At 45.9% G+C, this 22,009-nt stretch overlaps 1 protein-coding gene across 1 annotated transcript in view; it reads right to left on the bottom strand.

The window, feature by feature from the left end:
• Positions 1 to 22,009, bottom strand: part of FAM120A (family with sequence similarity 120A) — a 185,026-nt gene that overhangs the window by 85,151 nt on the left and 77,866 nt on the right. The window contains exon 7 of the mRNA XM_030208505.1: positions 20,366 to 20,652. Within this exon, the coding sequence (XP_030064365.1) occupies positions 20,366 to 20,652 (287 nt within the window). The remainder of the gene's footprint in view (positions 1 to 20,365; positions 20,653 to 22,009) is intronic.

Here is a 22,009-nt window from a genome sequence, read left to right as displayed (position 1 = left end):
TAGTAGTAGTAATCCGAGCCCAGTGGAGAGAACGCAATGAACATCACAGTTTCTCAAATCCAATTAATTCAGGATCCAAGGCAGCATGGCTTTACTGGAGATAGTCAAAAACAGCGAAGATGACGCAAAAGAAGGGGAAAAAAAAAAAAAGGAAACAATGAAGAAGAACCAAAAATGAACAAAAAAAACAGTAGAAACAGGAAAATTCTAAAAAGTAAAGAATGCAAAATATACTGAAGGGAGAAAAAATATAAAACAAAATTATAAATAAAAAATATAAAAATCAAAAAAGGAGACGACACAAGCAAAATGAAAAAATACTAAATGGATTTATTGAGGTGATATGACTCGACACAGCTGTGTTTCGGCCCAACTGGCCTGCGTCAGGAGTCTGTTACACCATGTATGTATTATCTGGATATCAGTCCTTGAAGGGTATTCAGTTGGATGCGCCTTTATTCACAAACACTCTACCTTTAAAAAGGCTGTGTGTACGATTTAACAATAATCGTTATAGAAGACTCTGGTCCAAGAAATATATATATATTTTTCACTAGAATAGCTGCACACCAATAGTCCTTGGCACACAAATCCAATCAATTTCTTTGATTGGGTGACCAGAGAGTTGGTTCAGGAGAGTGCTAGATGTGATGTAGTTAGATTTTAGCAAGGCTTTTGACACAGTTTTGTGTAGGCCATTTACAAATAAGCTTCAGTGTCCTTAGTATGGGCCCTTACATGAACAACAGAGTTAGAAACTAGTTGATTGCGAGGCAATAAAGAGTTTTTATTGGCCCTGCAGTTTTCTCGTGCTGCTTTGGTTTGCACCTAATTGGAAATGGCCCCTGAAAAGGCTACAGGGTCATGACAAAAGTTGTTAGCAGCACTGGGCACATGGGGCCCATAGGTGTAAATAAATAATACTTAGGATAACAGTTACCCACAGATTACTTATCCCAAGGTCCTAAGGTGAGGAAATTTGCCTAAGCAACCTCCTAGCTCTGTCTAGAGAAAATAATATACAAGAACCTTGGTTCTGGCACCTTGCCAGATGTTCCGTTGTAGAAGTGAAACCAAGCCACAGATGAAATATATATATATTTATTATAGATAGAAAAAATAGAAACACTCTGCAGTAGCTTATATGCAATATAAATATCCCTTACTGATATAAGCACTACCAAAATATATGGTCTAAACTATACACACTGATTATCCTAAGACTAAGTACAGTAATGATTAGAACAGTACAAATGATATCCTAATAATCCTTATGAGAACTTATCACACATCTTATGCAAGATACAAAATAGCAGCTTATTCTCTGACCACGAGCTGACATAAACCAATCCTACTTAGATAAGAACCAACCACTAACCCCAGACTAGGAAGTAAATCACTGTGATCTCACTGCTGTCCTTATGAAGGCTTCCGATGAGACCGGCGCAGATTCTCCCCAAACGCTATCTCAGCTGTCTGTGTCTTAGATGTCATGCAGGTCTCTCTGCAGGAAGCAGGTTTCTGTCCCTCCGTGTTGTATCTCAGAGCCAATATATCTGCTACACGTATTTGCACCAGTTATGCAGGTCACAAGGTTGGTATCAAACACAGTATCTGGCTCACCCCGAGACTTGCTGGATTTCTCAGGTCCTCTTACCAGTTGCCCCTCTTCAGAGGGTCTCCGACTTACTAACTTAATAATCTTCTTCTCGTCTCCCTTTCTTCGACCCCGGTCAGGTGATAACACGGACCAATCATGATCTCGTCCTACTCAGTACATGGGCAAGAAAAGTTCTTTGTTTTGTGACCTTGGAAATGGTAACTTCTGGTGCTATGGGTCTGACTCCCTTCTCAGCTTCTCAGGGTGTTGGAAGGGGGTGGTTGGAACAGAGAATGTCCTTGGCTTCAGTTAATCTGCCAGTGTTTTTCCACAAGCTGAAGCTGGATCTTGCTCACACAGTAAGGTTCAGGTCAGAGGTTGTAGCATCCATCTTGTTTGTAACAGGATGCACTAGACTTGTATGAAACAAAGCCATCACAGGTAAGATCCCAGGGAAATACCCCTACAGGCCCATGGCCCTAATCTCCTATAAAGTGCCCCAAATCTATGTTACTACATACCATTTCAAAGCTAGATCCTAACAATCGCATCTATTTGCATCAACAGGTGTGAAGTTTTGACATAAATTACAAAGTTCCCAGGACATTCTATTACATGTTAGCTGGTATGGAATTTAATAGGATTAGAAATGCTGAGCCCTGATCTAGAATAATGTGCAGCATTGTTTGTTGAACTGCAGTAGCACTTTTTTTCCCTTTTTTTTTTTTTTAAAGACAATCTTTCACCTTTCTCTATATAGCTTAGTGAATTACATCTACAATCAATATAAAATATGCCCAATCCCACCCATATACTGAAAAGATAAAAGTTAACAGCAGGAGATATAAACTCCTATACAGTAAAGAACTGTACTATCATGACCATATAACCCCATTTAGTTTCCCTATCCAAACCAATCACCTCTATAATCCCTTCCTCTTCCTTAAGAGATCCTCTGTGCTTGTCCCATGCTTTCTTCCATTGGGAAGCTGTTCCATGCATCTACTATCCTCTCTGTACTCAGCAGTGCACAACACAAGCCAGAAGAGCCAGACCTCTGATTTCAAACTGAGGATATCCAGCCTCTTATACTAGTTAAGGTAAAATTATGTATCATACCTGATAATTTTCTTTCCATTAATCATAGCAGATCAATCCATAGACTGGTGGGTTGTGTCCATCTACCAGCAGGTGGAGATAGAGAGTAATCTTTTGCCTCCCTATATGTGGTCATGTGCTGCCAGAAACTCCTCAGTATGTCAATATCAAAGCTCCATCTGCAGGACTCAGCACTTAGAGAATTACACCCACAAAGGGACACTGCCCAGCTCACCATCGCCGAAGCGGGGGAGGGGAATCCGTCCAGCTCATCCTCGCGGAGCGGGGGGAGGGACACCACACCCGCCGATGTGGGGGGATCTGGCTTATCCTGCTACCGCAACCGTGGGAGGAGCTGGCTTACCCCAAACACCGATGAAGCGGGAGGGATACAAAGCTACCCTACTGCCGCACGAAGCGGGAGGGAGCGCCGGCATAATTTAGTTACCAATCCAGCCACCGCCGAAACGGGGGGAGAGGAATGCAGCAGCTCACTGTAACACAGAATCGTTTCAACCCGAGGAAAATCCAATTGGAAGAACTTGAACACGAAGTTCTCCTGAACAGGAACTGAAGAATACACTGGAACCTGAAATATAACCAGAACAACAAACAATACAGATATCTGGGGGGGACTATGGATTGATCTGCTATGATTAATGGAAAGAAAATTATCAGGTATGATACATAATTTTACCTTCCATTTCATCAAGCAGATCAATCCATAGACTGGTGGTATGTACCGAAGCAGTACTCACCCAGGGCAGGACATAGAAATCCCTGAACGCAACACTGAAGCTCCAAACCGGGCCTCGGCCCGAGCAGCCACATCCAAGCGGTAATGCCGCGAGAAGGTATGAGCCGACGCCCAAGTTGCCGCTTTACAAATCTCTTCCAAGGAGACGGATCTGGACTCCGCCATCGATGCCGCTTGTGCTCTAGTAGAGTGGGCCTTCAGCTGAATAGGCGGAATCTTCCCCGCAGCCACATAAGCTGCTGAAATCGTCTCCTTGACCCACCGCGCCACGGTAGGTTTAGATGCCTGCAGACCCTTATGAGGGCCTGCGAACAGCACGGTGATCCGACTTCCGGAAGTCATTGGTCACTTCCAAGTATCTGATGATGACTCGTCTCACATCCAGACGTTTGAGAGCAGGGTACTCCTCTGGGTAATCCTCCCTGCGAAAGGAGGGTAGACAGAGCTGCTACTCACATGGAAGCGAGAAACAATCTTGGGCAGAAAGGAAGGCACTGGGCGAATCGACACTCCTGCCTCAGTGAACCGCAGGAATGGCTCTCGACACGAGAGTGCCTGGATCTCAGAGACTCTTCTGACTGACGTGATGGCTACCAAAAAGACCGCTTTCAACGTCAGGTCCTTCAGCGATGCCCTCGACAAGGGCTCAAAGGGCGGCTTCTGCAAGGCCCGAAGCACCAGATTGAGATTCCATGTAGGCACTACCGAGTGCAGAGGAGGGCGCAGGTGATTAACTCCTTTGAGAAAGCGCACCACATCTGGCTGTGATGCCAGGGAAGCACCCTTCAGGCGGCTCCTGAAGCAAGCTAGCCACTTGGACTTTCAGGGAACTGAGGGACAGGCCCTTCTCCAGACCCTCTTGCAGGAACGCCAACACTGCCGATACTGGAGCAGTGGAGGGCGATAGAGAGCCTGCCTTGCACCAAGATGTAAAGGTACGCGAAATCCTGGCGACGGGACCCTAATGCAAGAGGCCCCGCTCCACTGGCAGCCTCAGAGGGCCGTCCACTGCGAGCCTGATTAAGTCCGCATACCAGGGACGTCTGGGCCAATCCGGACCCACCAGGATTACCCGGCCTGGATGCTTTGCCACACGGCCTAGCACTCTGCCCATCATGGGCCAGGGCGGGAACACGTAGAGGAGCTCCTGTGTCGGCCACTGCTGGAGAAAAGCATTGACTCCAAGAGATCGAGGGTCCCGTCCTCTGCTGAAGAACCGCGGCACTTGACAGTTGGCAGAGGACGCCATCAGATCCAGGCTCGGCGGGCCCCAGCGCCTCGTGATGTCCAAGAACGCCCGAGCCGACAGCTGCCACTCTCCTGGATCCAGAGTATGGCGACTCAGAAAGTCCACCTTGACATTCATGACTCCCGCAATGTGGGCCGCCGACAGTTGTTCCAGATTCGCTTCCGCCCACAGGCATAGCTTCATGGCCTCCTTGGCTAGAGGAGCGCTCCTGGTACCTCCCTGGCAATTGACATAGGCCACTGCCGTGGCATTGTCGGACAGGACCCGTACTGGCCTCAGCACCAGGACCGGGAGAAACTCCCGAAGCGCCAACCGAATGGCTCGGAGTTCCAGGAGGTTGATAGTCTGTTTTGCCTCCGCAGGCGACCAGAGGCCCTGTGCTGTCCTCCCCAGGCAGTGGGCTCCCCAGCCCGTCAAGCAGGCGTCCGTCGTGACGACCACCCACTCCGGGATTGTGAGGGGCATTCCTGCAGACAGTTTGTCTGGCCTCAGCCACCAATCCAGCGCCTTGCGCACCGTTGGATCCAAAGGAAGGCGTACAGCGTAATCCTCCGATACTGGAGTCCACCGCCGCAGCAGGGAGTGCTGTAGGGGTCTCATATGGGCCCTGGCCCAGGGCACTACTTCCATCGTGGCCGTCATGGAGCCCAGGAGCTGCACATAGTCCCAAGCTCGAAGAGTGGAGGCTGATAGGAACTGGTCCACCTGGGCCCGAAGCTTGCCGCTCCGGTTGTCCAGCAGGAACACTCTGCCCGCTAGGGTGTCGAATCGGACTCCCAAGTACTCCAGGGACTGAGTCGGGCGCAGCTGACTTTTTTCCCAGTTGATGACCCATCCCAGGGAGCTCAAAAGGGCAATCACCCTGTCCGTAGCCTTCCCACACTCTGCATAAGAGGGGGCCCGGATCAACCAGTCGTCCAGATAGGGATGGACTTGTACTCCTTCCTTGCGGAGGTAAGCCGCGATGACCACCATCACTTTGGAGAAGGTCCGCGGGGCAGTGGCCAATCCGAAAGGGAGGGCTCTGAACTGGAAGTGTCGGCCCAGGACTGCGAAGCGCAGAAAGCGCTGATGAGGAGGCCAGATGGGAATATGTAAGTAAGCTTCCTTGATGTCCAAGGATGCCAGGAATTCCCCTTTCCTCACCGCAGCTATTACGGAGCGGATAGTCTCCATCCGGAAGTGCCGGACCTTCAAGGCCCGATTGACTCCCTTGAGGTCGAGATTAGGTCGAACAGAGCCTTCTTTCTTTGGCACCACAAAGTAAATGGAGTAACACCCCTTGCCAAGTTGATCTACTGGCACCGGGACCACCGCACCCAGGCAGATCAGGTTGTTCAAAGTCTGTTGCACAGCAGCTGCTTTGACCTGAGACTTGCAGGGAGAGTTTACAAACCCGTCTCTCAAGGGCCGGCAGAACTCCAGCTTGTAGCCGTCTGATGACTTACAGAACCCAAGCGTCTGAAGTTACCCTGGTCCACTCGCCCAGGAATGAGGACAACCTTCCTCCTATCTGCACTGGGCCATGGACCAGGTCCCCGTCATTGGGTACGCGACCCTGGGGGAGGGCCAGAGGATGAACCTCCGGGTCGGCGGTCCCTGCGAAAGGAATGCTGCTTGGGGGAGAAGTTCCGTTCGAAGGAAGCGGAGGCAGAGGAGCCCGACTTGCCCGGGCAGTACCGACGGGTTTCCTGGAACCAGCCCTTGGAGGAACCAGGGCGAGCACTGCTGGCCCGAATCCTGACCTCCGGCAACCTCTTGCCATTGGACGTGCCGAGCTCCGTCACGATCTTGTCCAGCTCGTCCCCAAAGAGCAGCTTTCCTTTAAAAGGCAACTTGGCTAGGCGAGATTTAGAGGCATGGTCAGCCGACCAATGCTTAAGCCAGAGCCACCGCCGCACAGAGACCGTCTGGGCCATACCTTTGGCCGAGGCTCTCAAAACCTCATACAGAAAGTCTGCCAAGTAGGCCAAGCCCGAATCCAGGGTCGGCCATTCCACCCTCCAGGAAGGATCCGAGGGGGAAGCCCGCTGCAAAACAGTCAGGCACGCCCTGGCCACATAGGAGCCGCAAACCAAGGCTTGCAGACTCAGGGCGGCCGCCTCAAAGGACGACTTTAAGGCCGCCTCCATTCTCCTGTCCTGAGCGTCTTTCAGGGCAGTGCCACCTTCCACCAGCAGTGCCGTTTTCTTAGTCACGGCAGTGATTAAGGAATCTACCGTGGGCCAGATAAAGGCTTCCCGTTCCCCCTCTGGCAGGGGGTACAGACGGGACATAGCCCTAGCTACTTTCAGGCTTGCTTCCGGGGCATCCCATTGCGCCGAAATTAAGGCCTGCATGGCTTCATGCACGTGGAAGTTTCTAGGCGGGCGCTTCGTTCCCAGCATAATGGCAGAGCCAGCCGAGGCTGAGAGCGGGCCTTCCTCCGGAAAGGCAATCTTCAAAATGCTCAAGGCCTGCCCTAGCAGGTTAGGCAAATCCTCCGAGCGAAAAAGGCGCGCTGCGGAGGGGTCATCCGCTCCATCCGAGCGAGGGTCAGTCTCTTCCATAGAGTCCGCAAAGGATCTCTGGGAGAACTAAGACACGCTGCCGTCATCCACATCCGAGGAGACCGAGTCCCCTAGTGGCTGAAAATCCACCCGAGGGCGTTTGAGCACAGAGGCCTCCTCACTCTTATCAGACAAGGGAGCGGGGGGGGGGGGGGGGCAGCGTTCTGCATAAGAAAGGCCTGATGCAGCAGCAAAATGAACTCAGGGGAGAAACCCCCTAGCCTGTGCATTTCTGCAGCTTGCGCCGCGGCCCTAGAGGCGCTCTCAACCTGCGATCCCAAGATCGGAGGAGAGGCGCGATGTGCGTCCAAAATTGCGTCCGGCGCAAAACTCCGAAAAGGATCCACGCAGGAAGAAGGGCGTTTTAATTTCGCCGACTTCTTACTGTCGCCCGATTCAAGGGCGACCAAGCTGTGAACGTCTCCCATCTCGAGGGTGGCCCAAGAAGAAGCCGACTGAGCCGCGTGGCCGGCATTTTACAATTTCCAAACCAGCCCAAATTCATACAATACACAAAATAAAACCAAAAACATAAACCCACCCAACCTCCAAGCACTGATATGACTTTATTGTTATGAAGAATGCTAGCTTGTGTGGACTAAGACTTTATCCAATCAGACCAAACCAGGGAAGGGCACATATAAGTGGCCTAGTGGTTAGAGTGGTGGACTTTGGTCCTGGGGAACTGGGTTCGATTCCCACTGCAGGCACAGGCAGCTCCTTGTGACTCTGGGCAAGTCACTTAACCCTCCATTGCCCCAGGTACAAATAAGTACCTGTATATAATATGTAAGCCGCATTGAACCTGCTATGAGTGGAAAAGCGTGGGGTACAAATGTAAGAAAAAAAAAAACCAGAACTGCCAAGAGGACTCTTATGTATTAGGGCAAGATCTACCCGTCTGTGACTACTAAACAAGCAATTTTCTTTCAACTCAAATACTGAAAAACTGCATTTTAGATTTTTAACGCACTAAGTTACGTTTGTGTCTTGTAAACATGTTATGCTGATAACACACAATTCCTTACACCCTATCCCTGCAAATATTATAAAATAAATCATACTGGCATATTTACAATGAGAAACTAAAAATGACTTCTAATAAACTATTTACTGAATGTTCATTTCATGCTCTAATGATGTACAGTTTGTATCATTTTCAAACCAGCATCACACACTTGCACGTAACCCTTCCACTAATATTAAATCAACTACATATTCCTAGTGCAATTCATAATCCATGAAAATTTAAGAGTATAAAAACAAAACACATTTTTCCAAACTTTTGCATTCCCATGTATTGATAACTTAGCTTGCTATGATGCCCATTTTGTTTGCTTGTCGAACCAGCTATTTCTTTTAAGGTGATCACATATGCACAAGTGGCTGCTGCTCACTTCTCCAACATTACTGAATGCCCACCAAAACAAAAAGTTTGAGTTCTTTTTTCTTTTCAGCTGAATGAAAGGACACCAACTGAATACATAAATCTGACTACTCTTTACAGATTCATCAAGGGATGCAAAACATATGAAGATGGTCTGTTTAAGCAACACTAGAGTATGAAGCTTATTTATAAAAGTTTTATACTATTATTATCGAAGATTCATTCAAAACGGTTTACAATTAAAACAAAATAATAAGCAATGAACAATTAAGACATCAGAAAGAAAAAAACATATCATCAATTGTTGATGATATGCACCATACACTTGAATAAATAACATTGTTTCCAGTCCCTTCTTAAAGGACAGTAATGACTGCTGCAATTTCAGATCTAGAGGGAGCTGATTCTAGCTTTCTGAACCATTCCCTTAAAAGACTGTTTTCTCTATTGCACAAGTCCCGTATCTTCCTAACTTGGTATTTCAAAAAGTTGGTACATTCAGAGCATAAAGCTCTCCTTAGAACGTAGGATATCAAAAGATCCTTAATATACAGCAGTGTACAGGTATTAATCAATTTAAACATTGTCATCATTAACTTGAATTAACAGCATTTTCAATCTAAATCTGGCCGAGACCTGGAACAACTATAGCTTGTTCGTAAACCTTGCTAAAATACCACCATAAAGAACTCTGAAATAATCCAGCACACATATAAATAATGACTGTAAAATCATCTGCAAAACAGCAACTGCAACCCAGACCATCTTAAAACCTTGCAAAGAAATTATACCTATGGTAATTTGGAAGCTATTGTTCCTACTCCATTTTATTACACAAATGCTAGATCAATATGTAACAAGGCTGAGGTGATTAAAGACTGGTTGACTCAACCAAGTCTTATATTTCTTACAGTAACATGGTTGCAAATAGAGAATGACCCACTAGAATTAGACTTGTGTCCTTTGGGGTATAAAATGATTCATAAACCTCATTTTGATTTAAAAAAGGGGGAGGTTTGGCTATTTTATAAAAATCGTTCTTCCAAGTTTCTCTGGTGGATTCCATCCAGATACCTGGGTCGGAAATAATGGCTTGTCAAATTTCTGACTCCTCTTTAGGAGATAAACTAGGAGGTTTATTGATATATTGCACTCCCGGAAATTGGTCGACCACCAGAGACCCTCTCTTTCAGTTTACATCAACCTGTTTGATTAGATTTGACTCATGTGTTTTACTGGGTGATATAAAGCTACTTTTAGAATCTCAGTCAGATAACAGGGTGCAGGATTTTAAGGAATTTTATTTTAGAGATGTAGGGTATGAAACTCTACAATGGTGTGCAATCTCATTCCAAGGGTTGCCAGATTGATTTACTGGCTTTTATGGGTAGTAGCTCAGGCAATATGGATGTGTCTAATTCAGTCTGGATGCCGCTTATTTGGTCAGACCATTTTTTGTTAGAAACCTCTTTATGTTGGAAAACCAATACCTATACTAGAATAGACCGTAAGTTCAGGACATGTTATGAGTCTAGAGGTAAAACTGAACCTAGTCTACTCTGGAATCTGCTGACCCGAAATAAAGACAAAGGTAATGGTTAACAGTGCTTGTAGTCCTCCAATTCCCAGTCAAAAGTTCAAAGAGGATGCCACAAGAATTAACTATTATACAATAATAATGAGCGACAGAATGGGTGAAGGCACAGGAGGCACATATGACAGACAGAATGGGAAAAGACACAGGGGGCACATATGAGAGCAAGAGACTGGGTGAATGCAGGGGGCACATATGAGAGCAAGAGAATGGGTGAAGGCAGTGGGCACATATGAGAGAGAGAATGGGTGAAGGCAGGGGGCACATATGAGTGAGTGAGAGAATGGGTGAACTGAGCATGCTTATGGAGTGCCAGTATCGGTGGCTGGAAGCACCCTGCTGACTTTCTTGCTCTTTACGCAGCACAAGGAGGAAGGAGGCCACGTTGGAAGTGGATTTCTTTGACTGGGAGGGCTCTGGCTTTCCCACCAGAAAATGGATATCTAATGTGGGTGGGTGGGGAGGGGGAGAAAATGCATGCCCTCCCAGTCCATCCCTGTGCCCCCCCCCCCCCTCAATGGGCTGCTGGCTATGCCCTGTGATTAATCGTGATTAAAAATTTTAATAGAAATGCACCCTTAGTATATACATTTCTTGCCTTCAACTGGATGTCACACTGCTTTCAGACAAAAAAAAAAAGATGGATTGAGTCATGGTTCAACTGTTACAATCATATGTCCTAGTTCCCTGTGGCAGGGTTTTCAAGATTTTGCAGATTCTGTAGCAAAGTGTACTATGGGATAACTGCTTTTCCAGCCATGGATCAACAAAGGATATTGAAACTTCTCAACTAATACCTTGAAGATCAGACAAAAAAGCAAAGAGGAGGACGGAAGAAACAATTAGAAAAGGGCTAATTAATGTACCATATAATTCACAAAACCTACATCAAAAATCACTCTATTGTGCCAGAGCTGGTACAATGGGGCTTTAAGAAAGGAAGGTGTTTTCAATTTCATTTAATCCACATTTTCATATATTTACATACATCTTTTAATGTTACAAAAATACATTTCCTTGCATTTATTTTGTTACATGCCCAGTTAATTTATGTGGTCCTTTAGGGGAGGAAAGCAGGGAGGGAGCCATGAATGCCGGAAAGGGAGCAGGGATTAAGGCTGGAGAAGCAGATGGACAGGGGAAGGGAGAAAAGATGGGAAAAAGAAGTCAGGAAACAGAAGAGGAAGAGGACAGGACAGAGAAAAAAGGGGATCCAGGATAAGACCAGGGTAACCCCAAGTCCCTCATTTTGATCTCTTTGCTAATTCTCCCTCCATTCCCCTCCGAATCCCATTACTCTCTCCTCTCAATCACAAACAGAAGGCCTTCTGATCCCCTCACTCTTGTCTCTCCCCTACCACCACAGTCATTCCCCTCACCCACATACCTTCACTCACTCTTACACCCATGATTCCCTCACTTTTACCTCTTAAAATCCCTCCTGCTTTCCCTTGATCAACTCATTCTCTATTTTGTTCCCTCCAATAATCCTTTCATTTACTATTCCCCACCCTCCATTTGCCTCATTTGTTCTCTGTCCAGCCTATAAGAGGAAGGAGAACAGCAGTAGTGCAGTGCTTCCAGGCACACTCTCTCCCTCCGCTGCCTAGGGTAGGCGATCTGTGCTTTGAACCACACAGCACATCACAGTGCTGTACAGTTCAAAATGTGACACACAATGGGCCAACAACAGAGTAGGAAATTAATCTAAGGGGCTCCCTGCTGCTGCCATTCTCTTCAAAGGACAGATTGGCATAGGGAAAAAAAAAAAACAATACAGGACCATCACCACTGCTCCAATGCCAACAGTCCTAATACATTTTGGCTGCTGGTTTCCTGCTGAGAAATGGGGAATTCCACAAAAAGGGTTGATTTTTGTGTGATAGTATCACAGGAGATTAGGGGTCCTGGCCATAAGTCTCTTTCCATAGCAAAGTGCAATATGGAATAACTGCTTTCCAGCCATAGCTCAGCAAAGGATATTGAAACTTCTCATCTAATACCCTGAAGATCAGACAAAAAAGAAATGAAAAAGCAAAGAGGAGGACGGAAGAAACAATTAGCATGGGCAAATTAATGTACAATATAATTCACATAACCTACTTCAAAAATCACTCTATTGTGCCAGAGCTGGTACAAATGGACCTTGAAAAAGGAAGGTGTTTTCAATTTCATTTAATCCAATGGTAGGAGGAGTTTAACTTTTGTTCAGGAACCCAAAATTAATCAGGCAAACCAGGGTACAAACATTTCAGAATGCATACGGAAAAATTAGTCTTTACCTGATAATTTTCTTTCCTTTAGTCACTCACAACAGATCAATACAGAGACTTGTGGGTTATGTTCATCTACCAGCAAGTGGAGATACAGTGAATGCCAGAGCTTTGCCATAAGGCGCACTGTGCAGCAGCCCCTCCTTCAGTATTTTCAATAGCAAAGCAGCAAGAACTAAAAATGAAAGAATAGAAATCTCCTGCCTCTGAAATAGTAAAAAATGAAGCATGTAGAAGTGTGAAAGCAAACAGTGCTAACATTTGCTTTCCTAGTTGCATCCTCTTTTTTTTTTTTAACTGCATCTGCAAGCATATCTAATAACTACCTTCAATCTAGAACCTATATACACAGAAAGGCACAGAATCCCAAAGGGTGGGCCTCTGGATTGATCTGTTGGGACTAAAGGAAACAAAATTGCCAGATAAGGACTAATTTTTCCTTCCATTACATCCTACAGATTTATCCTGAGATTTGTGGGATATATAAAAGCAATCTTCAAGTTGGGCGGAATAATGCAATCCCTGTAGACAGGACCAAAAGTCTTGAAAGTTGCATTGCCCTTGGCGAACATGTCTAACCAATAATGCCTCAGAGAAAAATATGAGAAAAAGACCAAGTTGAAGACCTGCAGATCTCATCAAGGGAGATCAATCGCACCTCAGCAAAGGATTCACCTCGAGGCTCAATAGAGAGCACCTGCTAAACAGAATACAGGCAGACAAAACAGCCTCCTTGAGCCATGATTTGTGGGATATATAAAAGCAATCTTCAAGTTGGGCGGAATAATGCAATCCTTGTAGACAGGACCAAAGCCTTGAAAGCTGCACTGCCCTTGGCGAACACATCTAACCAATAATAACTCAGAGAAAAGTATGAGAAAAAGACCAAGTTGAAGACCTGCAGATCTCATCAAGAGAGATCAATTGCACCTCAGCAAAGGATTTACCTCAAGGCTCAATAGAGAGCACCTGCCAAACAGAATACAGGCAGACAAAACAGCCTCCTTGAGCCATCATGCAATGGTAGCCTTTGATACCTCTTCGCCCTTTTTGCAACCAGCAAACAACATGAAGAGGTGATCAGGAACACCTCAACTCATTGGTGACCAAGGTATTTGATAAGAATTCTGTAGACATCCAAACACTGCAGCGAATGGAACTCTTCCAGAGAATCCTCCCTCCAAAAGGAAGGGAGAGAGGCTGATTGCCATGACTACTTTTGGGAGAAAGGACTGAACCATTCTAATAACCCCAGCCTTGGAGAAACAAAAGAACAGGTCTCTGCATGACAGCGCTTACAACTCGGAAACCCTCCTGGCTTAAGTAGCTGCCACAAAAAAATAAAAACACTGCCTTCAGCATGAGATTTCTCAAAAATATCTTATTCAGAGGTTCAAAAGGAGGGTGCTGGAAGACCCAGAGAACTAGATTCAGGTTCTAGGATGGACAAATCACCAGCCTCGAAGGCCGCAAGTGGTTGACACCTCTAAGAAAATGAACCACATCTGGATGTGCCACCAGGGATGAGTTCTGTAGATAGCAGTAGAAGCATGCCAAAGCTGCTATGAGGACTTTCAAAGAACTCAGCGCTAAACCCTTTTTGAAATTGTCCTGCAAGAAGGCCAGAATGTGGGATAAAGATGCCTTGAGTGGCTGCACACCTCTGAAGGAGCACCAATATACAAAAGTGCGCCATCCCTTGGCATAAACCCCTGAAGTGAAATGACATCTTCCTGATAACTCTTCTTCCTTAATCTTGACCTCTCAAGAGTCAGGCTGTAAGATCAAAGGAGGAGGGATCCTACATTTGCACCGTTCAACAGATCTCTCAGAGGGAATCTGAACAAGGCTGTCAACCTGAAGATGGATTAAGCTGGCGTACCAAGGTCTCCTGGGCCAATCTGATTACATCACAACTACTGGACCCTGCTGAAGGAATATTCTCTCGAGGACCCTGCCTAACATCAGCCAAGGAGGGAAAACAGAAGAGACAGTCAACCAGCCAAGGCTGAAGAAGGTTATCTATGGCCTCCACATTGACCTCCTTCCAATGGCTGAAGCAGCTGACCATCTTTGCATTGGCCCTCATGGCCATTAGGTGCAGGACTGTAGGACCCCACTTCTGAAATCATGACATATGCCTCCTCAGATAGCTCCTATTCTCCTGGATCCAAGAGATTCCTGCTGAGCTAGTCTGCCTGAACATTATGAGCACCTGCAATCTGAGCTGCCAAGAGCTGAGACAGGTGACTCTCCGTCCACCGGCAAAGAAGAACCACCTCTTGGACCAAGAGGAACATTCTTCATGACCCTAGCCTGTTGGCATATGCCACTGCTGGTCACATTGTTGGAAAGGACCCAAACAGCCTTGCCCCGCAGGAACAACAAGAATGCCAGCAAGGTCTGCCCAATGGCCCTCAATTCCAGGTGGTTGATTGACCAGAACGCTTTCACACAAGTCCAAAGACCTTGGGCAACCTGACCCAAACAATGTGCTCCCCATCACGCAAGACTGGCATCTGTGGTCACGACCAACCAATCCGGCAAAGACAGGAAGAGACTTCTCTGAAAGTTGAAGGCTTGAATCAGGGCCATTCAAAGGAGCCAGAAATGGTAGTCATCAGATGAGGGATATCAATGAGCCAGAAATGATAATTGAAGCAGTCGCATGTGAAACCTGGCCCAGGAAAGAATATCCAGAGTCAAAGCCATGGAGTCCAGAACCTGAATATAATCCCATGTCCAAGGAGCTTGACTACAGAGGAGATTGGAAACTAAGGCCAGGACCTTTTGCTGACATGATCCCAGATGAAACACCTTCCCCACATGGGTATCGACCACCACCCTAAGATATTCCAGTGTCAACTGACTCTTGGTGAAACTGACCATCCAACCTAGGGTCTGAAGCAGACTGACCACTCTGGATGTCAACTGAACACTCTCCTCCAATGAAGACATCCAAACTAGGCAACTGTACAGATACAGGTCAACCTGAATCCCCTTGTGATGTAGGAATGTCGTCACCACAAACATCACCTTGGAAAAGATCCTCAGAGCAGTGGTTAGACCAAATGGTACTGCCTTGAATTGAAAGTGTTCCTTCAGAATGCAGAAGAACAGGAAACACTGATGCTGTGGCCACATGGGAATCTGGAAATATGCCTCCTTGAGATCCAGAGAAGCTCTCCCTGCCACACCAACTCCACTATGGATCGCAAGGTCTCCATTCAGAAATGCCAGACCTTGCGAGCTTTGTTGAAATACTTGAGGTCAAAAACAAGATGAAAGGAGCCTCCCTCCTTGAGGGCTATGAAATAGATAGAATGGTGCCCTTGACCTCTGTTGGCACACAGGACTGGCTGTACTGCCCCAAGTGGATCAGACCTTCCAAAGTATTTTAAATCACCTGAACTTTGTCCAGAACCTTGCACAAGAAATCCAAGAAAAAATCTGCAAGAGGATGAGCAAACTAATTTGTATCCCTCTCTGACCATGTCTAAGACTTATTGGTCTGAGGTGATTTTGGCCCACTCCTCGAGAAAGTTGGAAAGCTGCCCTCCGACAAGAACTTCTGAGGAATGGGCCTGCAACCCATCACTGGGCAGAATGGGCAGCAGAAGCTGCTCTGGTGTTGGAGGTTAAGGTTCTTCTGTCATTCTGAAAGGACTGCTGTTTCTGAGGAAAATGGATCCTATGAAAGGAATCAGATTTCCACGGCCTGTAGTGCCTTGCTTCTCGAAAACTAGCATGAGACTGGATGGCACAGAACGGAGCCTTAGATTTATCTTCAGGCAGAACCTGCCTCTTGGATTCTCCCAGATCCTTTATAGTCTTCTCCAAGTCCTCATTAAAAGCAGTTTACCATAGAATGCAAATCTTGCTAGACTGACCTTTCTGGTTGCACCCACCATCCAATGACAGAGACAGATCCAAAGCCATAACAGTTCTTGCCAAGAGAATCTGCTTAGCCGAGGCTCAAAGCAGATCATACATCAAATCCACCAATAGGCTAAGCCCGCCTCCAAGGAGGGCAGCAACTGTACCAACTCCTCTTCTGAAGAAGCCTTCTGCATCCAACTCGGGCTCAAGCTGCATAGGAGCCACAAGCTGTGGCCTGTAAACACAAAGCTGCGACTTCAAAAGACAGCTTACATGACAACTCCAGTATGTGGTCCTGGACATCCTTAACAGCTGTATCACCTTCTATGGGGAGAGCGGTTTTCTTCAAGGAGTCCACCCTAGGTAATCTCAAGGACTCCAATTCTTCAACAGGGAGAGGATAGAGATGAGGCATAGCTCACAGCCCAGAATCACGGGTATCTTACTGTGCATGTATCAGGACTCATAACCACATGAATATGAAATACCTTAGGTGGTTTCTTGGTGCCAAACATCATGGGATGGGGAGGTTATCTCTGAGCCAAGAGGTTCAGGAGACTCAATGTTAAGGACTTCCAGAGACTTAGTGATCAGAGAAGGAACTCCTCCTTATGAAACAGCCTGGCTGCAAAAGGGTCATCAGCCTCCTCAGAGGGAATCTCCCCTTCCTCCAAATGGTCAGACAGAGATTGGCAAGAAGCCCCCGAGAAAGGCACATCTGATCCTAGTTGCCTCTCCACTTCGACTTCAATCCAGTAATTAGCCCGGGGGTGGGGGGAAGGAGGCTGGAGGAACCTCAAAAGTTAGGGGTCGCTTCAGTTAAAAAACACAAAAACAAACACACAACAACTTGGTGCATCAGAAGCACAAATTCAGGAGAAAAAGGAGCACTCAATGAATACTGGTCCAAATCTCCAAAGGGAGAATGATCCACTGCCTTCAAGTTGGTACTGGTAAAGTCACCTGCTGACAGACTGTCCCGGTACAGGCTCAGCCTGGGAAAACATGCCAGCAGATCAAAGATGGCCACCAAAATCTCTGCCCGCAACACCTCTAACTACCCCCCCCCCCCCCACATCAGGATAAATACCCAATAGGTGGGAGGAGGACTGGAAGAGGCCCAACTGCAGGCGGAACAAAGCACTGACTAACTGCCAGATTCCACACCAGGAGAAGCAGTGTTTGACTGTCTTCGTGGGAGCTGCCATCTTGAAGCCCAGAAAAAGAGAAAATAAAACTTAAGGTCTGAAGCTATGAGAGGATCATCTTTGGCAAAGGCACAGGAATTAATCAAAAGGTGAAGACAAATTCCCAGTCCACCGAAGCACTGCTATTGTCAGTAAGTTGGTTCTGGTACACACTCCCACTTCTTTTCTTTTTTCAAGAGGCAGGAGATTTGCAGTATTTTTTTTAAAGTCAGAAGAGCAGGCAAAGAAAGGTGGGGGACAGGGGGAAGGGACCTGGCACCACCAGGTGTACCCCTATAAACAGGCTGGAGCCCAGGCAATACCCCTAACTCAACTGAATCTGAGGAACAGGCCAGGAGCAAGCACCACACAGAGCTGCACAGGATATATCCATCCACCTGCTGAAATAGACAGAATACTGAAAGAGGGGCTGTTGCACAGTGTGCCTTAAGGCAGAGCTCTGGAGTTCTCTATCTCCACTTGCTGGTAGATGGACTAAACTGCAAGTCTCTAGATTGATGAATGGGACGTAATGGAATGAAGAATTTACACCAGTGTAGTAAAAATTCTATGCAAAGAAAATGTGAATGTTTCTCAAAACATAAAGGGTTAATGACATCAACATTTGATCAGTAAGCCAAGTGCAATTTATTTTATTCTCACCCCAGTCTGCACTATAAGCTTCCCTCTTCCTATGTACAAAATAAGTTAGTAGGTAAGACGAAATTCTTCTTACACCTTTACTAAGCTCTGTAACGAAACCTGTTGTAGAGGCCATTAGTATTCTAAACACTGAAAGAAAGCCTAAAATCTTTATTTCTCACAGTCTATTAAGCTCCTAGTTTTCACATCTTTCACCCAACTGATTACAATTTTTTTTTTCCAAAATGTATATAGAGGGCTTCTGTTTTGGGATTTTGGATAAACATTAGAAAAATATCATTCCTCTGACTCTCTCACTCTTATCCTTTCCTGCAATGAATACTTCACTTCGTTTCTCTGCTTTCTCTACACTGACTCTGTTGCAGAAGTTTTAAGCAGCTGACTAAGCTCCATTCTCCTCTTCCTCCCACCATGTTTGCTGCACAGCAGTCTCCACAATGAACACTGGAGGTGGTGGTGAAAAGACGAATGAGCAAGAGTGTTTGGTTTAAAACTGGTAAGAGTCAAAAGCAAAAACAGGAAGATGCCTCTATGTCAAAATGAACAGTCAATCAAAGCACAGGATGACATCAATGACGACCAGCCGTGGACATAAATGTAAAAAGGTATCCTTTATTGAACAAAGATAAACATATAAGGAGTAAAAGAGTAGATTATCACAATCTTTTATATAATAAACAGATGTATGTACATGTACATTTAATACAATGAAAAAAGCAAGAAAACACATACTACTGGCTGTCCATTACATGTTTAACTATGTTCTATATAGACAGATTCATGACCCATTGAAACACGGCACGTGTCAGGGCCTCTGTGCTGGTGCTTTCAATAAAGGATACTTTTTTACATCTATGTCCGTGGCTGGTCGTCATCCTCTACTTTGATTGGATTGTTAAAACTAGTAAAGACAGGGATAGGGAGAAAGTTGGAGACAAGCTGATGGGGAAAGAGAGGGCTGGGGATGTACAGAAGAGTACTGAGGGTGTATGTGCTGATTGCTGGGGGAATATTAGTGCTAATGCTGTTTACTGGGAGGAAATGTATTGCTTTGTTATTGTAGTACGTTTGTGTTATAGAAATGTATTTCAGCCCACTAAAAAAAAGGGTACCCAAAAACGAACTTCAAAATCACCAATTTCTTCAACCTCAAAGATCCCCTAATTAGTTAGAAATAAACTCCTATCTTTGCAATATCTAAACACCTAAGTAGGGTTGGCCTGGTTAGAATGTAAATGTTTGTTTTTATATTATGAACTTCCTCATATGGCTTTGTTTTGGTAAGGTAGTATATAAATTTTTTTAATTAGACATATAGCAGAAGCCCTAAATATAATGAAAACAAATTATGTAAAACGTAATAATTCAATGCCAAACTTATATCAAAATATAATGAAAAGATAAAAGAAAAAAAAACATTGTAAACCAAATCAGTGCAATAGCCCAGCAAAACACCACACAAATTATTTTGAAGCCTGTGCTAGTGAACCCACAGCCAAAGAGGGTTTCATCATGATATCCACAATATATATGCATGCAATATTTGTATACACTGGAGACCAGGTATCTACACGTGTCTCAATGTATATTCCTTGTGGATATCCTGAAAACTCGACTAGCCATGGGGTCAAAAGGACAGAACTGGAAACCACTGTATGACAATTTTAAGACTCCAAATTCCCTGATTTGTGACAAGGGACCATTACAAATGATTTGGGCTTCCACTCTGTGCAGGGTTTATTGGAGAAGATTGCTCATACAAGGGAATATGTTTTCCTTCATGAGGAATGTTACTGTACTTGTTCTGCTCAGACACATTTCTTTCACCTGTGGTATCCAAGTGGAGGAGTGGCCTAGTGGTTAGAGCACCAGTCTTGCAATCCAAAGGTGGCCGGTTCAAATTCCGCTGCTGCTCCTTGTGATCTTGGGCAAGTCACTTAACCCTCCATTGCCTCAGGTACAAACTTAATGTGAGCCCTCCTGGGACAGAGAAATATCCACTGTACCTGAACGTAACTCACCTTGAGCTACTACTGAAAAAGGTGTGAGCAAAATCTAAATAAATACAATATAATAGTTTCACATTAAGTTTTATTCCTTACAAATCTAATGTCTTAGGCTTAACTTACTTAGCAGTTCCTCCATTGCCTTCATCATTGTCAGAGGAAGAAGATGTAGAAGAGGCAGGGAAATAGGTTGTATCTAAATGATTTGGGCTTCCACTCTGTGCAGGGTTTATTGGAGAAGATCGCTCATACAAGGGAGTATGTTTTCCTTCATGAGGAATGTTACTGTAGTTGTTCTGCTCAGACACATTTTTTCCACCTGTGGTATCCAAGGTGATGGCAGGCTCAGAGAGGTTGTATGGGTACGGACCCTGACCTGACGCCCCACCCTGGTTGGACACTTGTTGGGCCTAAAACAAAATAATGTGTTTCAATTGTAGGCAGTCAACCAAGCCAAAACAGTACTGGAAAATCCTTAAAATACCTCTCTCTGCAATGATCGAAGGACAGACATCAGGAATTAAAGTTCCTCATGCCCTATTATCATGAAATATAGCGAATGCTACATACCTGTAGAAGGTATTCTCCGAGGACAGCAGGCTGATTGTTCTCACTGATGGGTGACGTCCACGGCAGCCCCTCCAATCGGAACATTTTACTAGCAAAGGCCTTTGCTAGTCCTCGCGCGCTCATGCGCACCGCGCATGCGCGGCCGTCTTCCCGCCCGAACCGGCTCGTGTTCGTCAGTCCCATAAGTAGCAAAACAAAGCAAGGGAAGACACAACTCCAAAGGGGAGGCGGGCGGGTTTGTGAAAACAATCAGCCTGCTGTCCTCGGAGAATACCTTCTACAGGTATGTAGCATTCGCTTTCTCCGAGGACAAGCAGGCTGCTTGTTCTCACTGATGGGGTATCCCTAGCCCCCAGGCTCACTCAAAACAACAACCATGGTCAATTGGGCCTCGCAACGGCGAGGACATAACTGAGATTGACCTAAAAAATTTACCAACTAACTGAGAGTGCAGCCTGGAACAGAACAAACAGGGCCCTCGGGGGGTGGAGTTGGATCCTAAAGCCCAAACAGGTTCTGAAGAACTGACTGCCCGAATCGACTGTCGCGTCGGGTATCCTGCTGCAGGCAGTAATGAGATGTGAATGTGTGGACAGATGACCACGTCACAGCTTTGCAAATTTCTTCAATAGAGGCTGACTTCAAGTGGGCTACCGACGCTGCCATGGCTCTAACATTATGAGCCGTGACATGACCCTCAAGAGCCAGCCCAGCCTGGGCGTAAGTGAAGGAAATGCAATCTGCTAGCCAATTGGATATGGTGCGTTTCCCCACAGCCACTCCCCTCCTATTGGGATCAAAAGAAACAAACAATTGGGCGGACTGTCTGTTGGGCTGTGTCCGCTCCAGGTAGAAGGCCAATGCTCTCTTGCAGTCCAATGTGTGCAGCTGACGTTCAGCAGGGCAGGAATGAGGACGGGGAAAGAATGTTGGCAAGACAACTGACTGGTTCAGATGGAACTCCGACACAACCCTTGGCAAGAACTTAGGGTGAGTGCGGAGGACTACTCTGTTATGATGAAATTTGGTGTAAGGGGCCTGGGCTACCAGGGCCTGAAGCTCACTGACTCTACGAGCTGAAGTAACTGCCACCAAGAAAATGACCTTCCAGGTCAAGTACTTCAGATGGCAGGAATTCAGTGGCTCAAAAGGAGGTTTCATCAGCTGGGTGAGAACGACATTGAGATCCCATGACAC

Source organism: Microcaecilia unicolor, chromosome 6 (genome assembly GCF_901765095.1).
Source record: "Microcaecilia unicolor chromosome 6, aMicUni1.1, whole genome shotgun sequence".
In the NCBI taxonomy this organism is placed as follows: Eukaryota; Metazoa; Chordata; class Amphibia; order Gymnophiona; family Siphonopidae; genus Microcaecilia; species Microcaecilia unicolor.
Note: the sequence above shows the minus strand (reverse complement) of the source record. Positions and strands in the feature narration are given on the sequence as shown.